General features: G+C 43.4%; 1 protein-coding gene across 1 annotated transcript in view; it reads right to left on the bottom strand.

The window, feature by feature from the left end:
* LOC102003619 (tubulin alpha chain-like) overlaps positions 1–3532 on the bottom strand; it is a 118138-nt gene extending 114606 nt beyond the window's left edge. Inside the window, exon 1 of the mRNA XM_005375474.2 lies at positions 3343–3532. Within this exon, the coding sequence (XP_005375531.1) occupies positions 3343–3532 (190 nt within the window). The remainder of the gene's footprint in view (positions 1–3342) is intronic.
* Positions 3533–7684: the final 4152 nt, after the last annotated feature.

Below are 7684 nucleotides of genomic sequence, written 5' to 3'. Positions count from 1 at the left end.
ATAAAGAAGGATAAATCTGAGGCATTTGTAGGAAAATGGAGGCAACTTGAGGCCATAATGCTCAGTGAAATAAATTAGACACAGAAGCTGAAATACTGCATGGTTTTTCTTCTATGAGAAACCCAAAGTATAAATAAACGAAAAAATAAAATAAAAGATAATAGGGAACAGGGAGATACGTCTTTTCATCTAGGAAGAGGACCAAGATATGGTGGGCAGGGAGGAGAAGGGGACGCAAAAAGCAGTAAGATGTGTTATGTGTGTGTCCCAACTCCCCACGACAACGTAACCACAAACTTGTACTAATAAAAATTTAAGAACTCAATAGCTGAGTCTTGACCCCAGAGGTTTTGTTTTGATTAGTATAGCGAGAAGGTCCATAAATGCATTTTTAAAGCTTTCTATATATTTTATATTTGCTGACAAAGATGAGAATTATCTCAGTGTCTGTCGGTAAGGGTCCCTCATTTTTAAAAAATATTTTATGCGACTGGACCACAAAAGGGTCGCGGTCCCCTTTAAATTAGAACAGCAACGAATTCTAGAGCACTTAATAGCGGAGCCACCTGATTACTGAGTTGCTCCTCGGATGGCGACATCTGCAGGCGAAGACAAGGGCTGGAGCCCCTGTGGAAGCTCTTGGTGTTCCTGTGTACCGTCCCTGTTAAGACCTCAGGCCCTGGCTACCCACAGGGCACAACATAACTCAGGAGCCTTTTCAAATGTTGAAAATGTTTGCTTTTAAAGTTACACAAACTCATGGAAAGACAAAAACAATTTTACTCCTTATCTCAAATGCACTGAGTATTTTGTTCCAACTGAAATGCCTTTCATAGTCCCTACCAGTCATGACAAGCGGAGCTTGTGTGTTGTATCTTAAGGCAGTTGTGATCGAATCATGTGTGGTTGTGTTTGAGCTTCCTTCCCCACCTAGCCCTGAGCAGGGAATTTTAATGCTGCTTTTGTTCTACTTCTTGCTGGCTGAAAGTGCAAATTTGGCATTGCAGGCCAAATAGAATATGGCACAAAACCGAATCGCCTATACATCCACTTGGCATTTGTAACCAAAATAAAAAAACACAGTCATTCTAGGGTTTTCTATTTTATATATGGCAGAATCAAGATAAAACTCACATCCTAATGTTGCAATTTCTTTTGAAAAATACACAAACTACAGAGCATTAATATTTTAGTATAAGCATGTGAAAGCACCTGAAACTGACGACTGAACTTTTGTATGCTAATACAGAGTATGGGTCTTTCTAAACAATGCTTGATTTGAGCTCAAATCTTTGGGCGCTATTAACATGTGACTGCTGAGCAGGACTATAGAGTGCAAATAATTTTGGAAACTCTTAAAATATAATTGAATGAATCTAAAATGTCTGTGAAATTTTAATGTCATAGCAGCTGTGTTTCATATTATAAGTAGTAGGTATCCATTAGATATCTACAGATAAGGATAAGCACTATGGAGAAAATCAAATAGGTTAAAGAGGACAGAAATCAAGAGGGAAGTAACTGAGAGTATTTTATATAGGGTAGGTCCTTAGTTCAGGCTGCTATATAACAAAATACCATAAACTGGGTCATTTACATGATACATTTTTTTAAATCACAGTTCTGGAGGCTGGGAAGTCTAAATTCAAGGTGTCAACAGATTCGGTGTAGGTATTGTTCAGCTTTAAAGCAGGAAATTCTGTCATTTGTGAAGGTGAAACTAGAGTACATCATGTTAACTGAAATAAGCCAGACACAGTCATTGCTGAGACAAAATACCCAGCACCCAAGGTTAAAGGAAGAGAGTTTTATTTCAACTCAGTTTATAGAGGTTTCAATCCATAGTCGGCTGACTCCAAGGCAGCAGGACATCGCAAAGTGGGTACCAAAGAGATGAAACAGTTCATGGTGTGGCAAGCAGCAAACTGCAGCAGCAAGCCTTCCTTTCTCTTTTATCCCATGCAAGCTAGAAGCCTTTTGGATGGCGTCACCCACACCCAGAATAAGACTTCTGTCTTCAATAAGTCCATTCAGCCACACTCAGAACTATGTTAAACCAATCAGTGGGCTAATTTAGCACCAAATACCTTTAATCCTAGCACCACACTCTAGATCCAGACACCTCTGCAAAGCTCCACTTCCATCTGCATAAGGCTTTGGGGGGACATCTAGATACAAACTATAACATTCCACCCCTGGCCTGCAAAAGAGTCATGCACATCCCTTTTTGCAAAAGACATTTAGTGCATCTCTAAGAGTTGCCAAAGTCCTAATAGTTTCAGCACTGCTGAAAAATTCAAGTCCAAAGTCTCTTTTGAGATTTAAGGCAAGCTCTTAGTTGCAAGCCCCTGTAAAAATGAAAAGAAAGTTAAATACTTCCAACATACAATGACACAAGATGAAGATTCACATTCCAAAAGGTAGAAATAGGATAGAAAGGATTGGGATCAAAACAAGACCAAAATCCAGCAAAGCATACATTAAATTCCATAGTTCCATGTCCAGCATCCAGTGCAATCAGTGGCAAGAGATGAGCTCCAAAAGGCTTAGGTGGCTTTGCCCCTACAGCACTGTGGGTGGCTATAGTCCTTATGGCTTCTCTCTTAAGCTGGGTTTGCTCACTCCTTACAGCTTTCCTCAGATGGTCCACATTCCTGGCTTCTCCAACCTTCTGACATCTCTACTGCACCTTTGGCATCACACTCACAGCTTCACACACTGCCCTCTTAGGCTCAGACTGCCTGGCCTCCCAGGTCTTCTTCTGAAATCTGGGCAGAAGCCTTTCTACATGTACCCAAAGCCAGCACTGCATGGATGATACCAAAGTCTGCTGCCAGCTGGAGCAGTAGCCAGGCTTTCTTTTCTCTTGGCTATAGTGGTCGAGTGCCTGGATTGCTCAGTGCTATGAACCCAATCCAGAGGAGCAAATTCTCTAGACTGCCACCATTCTGGAACATCACTCTTCTCAAAGCAAAGTCTTTCACTTCTGCAATTTTGAGGCTGCAAAGGCTGAAGTTCTGCTGATTCTTGTGATGCCTTCAGAGCACCTTTTCTATTGTCCTGTTTCTTTTCAGTAGCCAAGTTCTCCCCTGATCCTTCTTTGCAGGCTGTAACTTTATTAGAGCTTCCTTTCTTGCCATACTCAAAATGTTTTAAATCATTCTTCTGGGCTCTTTGCTTTTGATTTTCAATATATATCTAGCTAAAAGCCCCCCAACAGTAGCTATACCACTGCCTCAACATTAGATTGCCTTGAAATATCTTCTGCCAGATTAATTAGTTTGCCACATTTAATCTCAGTCTCCTGGAAAGTCTCTGGAAATAAGTAAAATGCAGACGAACTTTCTGCCAAAGCGTAACATGCACGGTCTGGAGTCCAACAACCAGGGCAGGCCTTGTTCTCAGCTGAAACCTCCGGAGCCCAATCTTCACTGGTTGTGTTTCTATCAGCATTGTGGTCTTCTGAGCTCTGACCAGAATCTCCCATCAAGTTCAGCTTACAACATCCCAGGGCTGCTTTTTCAGCTGGCATCTCCAAACCTTTCCAATCTCTTCCTGCAAGCCAGTTCCAAAGGGTTCTGAACCACACAGCCAGGTAATGTCACAGCAATGATCCTTGCTCTTGGTATCAAAATCTGTGTGCAAGACTATGCTGATCTAATGTAGTTGGGTGTTTCTTACTCAAATTGACACAATCAATTGATGATCACAAAACAGGTACTACACAATGTCATTCATATAGAGGCTAAAAGCTGATTTTATAGAAGCAGAGAGGATAGTGGGCTATTAAAGGCTAGGAAGGGTAGGGGGAAGTGGGGCTAGTGAGAAGGTGGGTAATGAGAATCAGTGTGGTTAGACAGGAGGAATATGGTTCTAGTGTTATACAGGAAGAATAAGGTTCGAGTGTTAAATGAGAGGAATAAGTTCTAGTATTAGATAGCAGGAATAAGGTTCTGGTGTTATATAGGAGAAATAAATTCTAGTGTTCTATAGCATAGTAGGGTGTTGTGGTTTAAATATGAACAGTCCCTCAAAGAACTCATGTATGAGGGCTTCATCTCCAGTGTATCAACTTTCAGAGGTGGCTAAGTTATGAGGGTGCTAACTTCATCAATGTGTTAACCCATTGATGAGTTAATTGATGAATGAGCTATTAGGTAGACTGTACTTGGAGGGAGTAGGTCATGGAGGGATGCCTTTGGAGGTATATCTTTTCTCAGGCTGTTTTCCTCCCTCTGCTTCCTGGCTGCCGTGAAGTGATCGGCATTCCTCTGCCGTGCCTTTCTGCTGCGATGTTTCTGATTTGGAGCCAGCAGACCATGGACTGAAACCTCTGAAACTGTGAACCAAAGTAAACCTCTCCTCCTTTTTGTTGCATATGTTATGTTATTTTCCCCCCAGCAATAGAAAGGTAACTAATATATAAGGTAATTACAATTTACAATTTGTTATATATTTCAAAATAAAGAGAGTAGTTTGAAGTTTCTCAACACGAAGAAATGATAAGTATGGAAGTAGTTGAAATGCTAGTTACTCTGATCTGATTGTTACACATTGTCTACATCTATCAAATTATTGTACTCTATTTCCAAAATATGTACAATTGTTATATGTAAGTTAAAAATAACACCCTTATGGGCTGGGGCTATAGCTTAGCAGAACAAGTGCTTGCCTGGCAAGCACAAGGTCCTGAGTTCGATTCCTGGTACAAAAAAAGAAAAAACAACCCCCCCCCCACATCTTTTTGGCATTTTTGAGACCAGGTCTTGCTATGTAGTGCAGACTGTCCTTGAACTCACTATATAGTTCAAGCTGGCCTGGAACTCATGGCAATCCCGAGTTCTGGGATTACAGGCATGTTCCACGACTCCCAGGTCAAAAAAATAACACATTTTTGAGAGAGAGAGAGACAGAGAGAGACAAAGACAGAAAGAGACAATATGAATAACCAGGTGTGCAATGTGTAATCCTTGACTGAATTCTTGACCAAAAGAAAAAAATTAAAGACATTATTGGGGCAATTCAGGAAATGTGAACGTGGAGTAGTGTATTTTTTTTTTTAATAAAAGGAGGAAAACATTAACAGACAGACAACATTTTACAAAATAGCAAAGGAACAGTAGAGACAGTACGGAGTTACAAACAAAGTGGTAGGGAATTGTGTTTTAGATAATAGTTCTACATTAATGTTAAATTTCTTTTAAAATTTTTCTTACTACATGTTTGTAGTACAGAATGATTAAATGATTATATTTATCTTGACTATAAAAATAGCATTATGATTTTGTACTGACCACCAGGTGTCCTTTTATAAATGTGAAAAGGCTAAACTCGAACCAAATAATGACAAGGAAGACACAGGTGAGGATGCAATCTTAGCACTTGCGGTAGTTCACGCACACCGGCGGTGGGAATTGGGAAACTATCCTTTGCACCTCCATTCAGTCTAAGTTTATCGAACAATCATAAAATATTAGAAAGTGGTACCAGGATCCAACTAGGAAGCAGCTCAGGATCCACCAAGTGTGGGACAACTGGCCTTGGCTGGTAAAACTGAAATGACTACCTGACTTTTTTTAAGGTAGTAAGACTGTGTGGAGAGGAGTGCCTTTGACCAGGACCATGCCGGCTTGAAAGGACCCTACTGTGAGGGAAGTGGGGAAACGAGTGCCAGATCCTCACTCTTCTGCCTCCCTCTCTCTCCTCCTGGGGTTCCCCCTTGGTCATACCCAACAAAAAGCCAAGAGGGCAAGGAACCTGTGGAATAGTCCCTGTGGCTGCCCCAACATTGAGCAGGGTGGAAGAGGCCTTAGCTTAGACTCAGCAAGGCAAATAGCCGTGTGAGGTTGTTGGGAGTGTGGAGGAAATACCTTTAGGAAGGAGGAATTGGGCATAGCGCCATTCAGTGTGAAAGTAATGGAGTGAAACTTTGAAAGGGACCCAGGGTATAAAGGGTGACTTAATAAACTTGAAGTTATGTTAGTAGAGGGACATGATCCTGAATATAGACCTGATGGTAATTATTAATAGGGTTAATTGCTGTTCTAAGAGGTAAAGAAAATCAAATGTTGGGAAGAGAGAGGAATCATTACAGAACCTCCCCACCTTCTCTTGGGACTAGAAGTTGCTCTACCTCCTCTATCCAGAAGGCAGACAGGCAGAGTGAAGGGAGAGGCTGTGAGATACACAACACCCCCCTCCGTTAATTTCTGATGGAGGCAAGTCTGCAGAGAAGGAAGGAGACAGGACCTGGGACAGAGGGCCTAGAGGAAGGCGGCCTTAGTCTGGCTGGGGGACAGAAATGCTGTGTGAAAGTAACTTGCACTGCCAGGCACAAAGGTATCACCAGATCGGAGCCAACCGTTGCTACTTATACTTTCTTTCTACTGTCCTACAACACTCACACACACGCATGCACGCACACATGCACGTACCGCTCATGCAGGCAGCTGCAGATTCTACTACAGATGTCTGAATTCAGCTACAGCACCCCTTTCTCCCTCACTGTGCACACGGGTGGGAGAATCCTCTCTGGGAAGCCCCTGCTGTCTTCTCTGTGGGCGCTTGCTAGACAAGGAGCAACTCTTGCTAAAGGCCTCAGCTGACCATGCTCCCTCCCTTCTCCTTGCAAGCATGATGATTCTGGAATTGTCCCTTGTCACTCCTGGGCCCAAAAAGAAGTGGGGTTGACAGAGTAGGCACAAGACCTGTGGGAAGTTTTCGCCTTGTGGATTTCTAAATTCCATCTTGTGCCTCTGACTGGAAGTAGTTCCCAAGAGGCCGGGGGCCAGGAGACCTCATGGGGCAGGCTGCAGGGCAGTTTGGAGCCAGCTTTAATTTTATTGACCCTCTTTGAGGACAAGCCCTCTGAGAAACCCTGCTCCATCCCAGTGACACTCACTTCTTCCTGTCTTAGCAGGGAAGAAGCAGGCAGGGCGCTCTCTTCTCTGGGACTCTTCTCTGTCTCCCCCTCTCCCCAGTGTGCTGAGTCTGCCCTGCAGACTCTCAGGTCTCTGCTTTTGGTCTCCCTAGCTGGTGCACTGTGGCATCTACAGGCCTCTCTTCCTGCCCTGCGGCTGCAGGCTCCTCCCACAGGTACGGTGGGACTGTACCTCTGGGCTCTCCCTGAGCCAGGCAAGGTAAGGCAGTGAGGTGGCTGTCACACCCCGCTTTTCAAAGTGCACATGTCTCTTCCAGGTGGCTGGGAGCTCACTTGCCCCTTGCTTCTGAGGAGCAGGACGGATGTGGCTGAGATGCGGCCCAGATGCCTCTAATTGGCCTAAAAATGTGACTGAAGGTCCCTGAAGGAGGCCCTTGCTGCAAGGTGGGGAGGGGCAAGAGGTGCTCAGCTCACCTTGGCTGAGCAGGTGGGGTTACTGTCGGCTTGCAGAGTTGCTCAATTTCAGGGTCTTTATCCAAATAAAATATGGCTTTCTGACAACTCACTTGACATATAAACCAACAGGGACAAGTTAGTTTGTTTTTGTGAGGCTGGTGGTGGCCTCATGGGTTTGAGCTTACAGATTGGCCCTTCAGCCCCTGGGTTTTTTTTTTTTTTTTTTTTTTTTCTTATCAGGTTGCAAGTCTTGCAATTCCAGTTGCAAACATCAAAGGCCTTTGGTTTCTTGGGCCTTGAAGAGATAGAATGGTAATACTGGGCTGGGGATGTAGCTCAGTCCTAAAG

The sequence above is a fragment of the Chinchilla lanigera genome, unplaced genomic scaffold, assembly GCF_000276665.1.
Source record: "Chinchilla lanigera isolate Chin_1 unplaced genomic scaffold, ChiLan1.0 scaffold00005, whole genome shotgun sequence".
Taxonomy (NCBI): Eukaryota; Metazoa; Chordata; class Mammalia; order Rodentia; family Chinchillidae; genus Chinchilla; species Chinchilla lanigera.
This window is presented reverse-complemented; position numbering and strand designations above follow the sequence as displayed.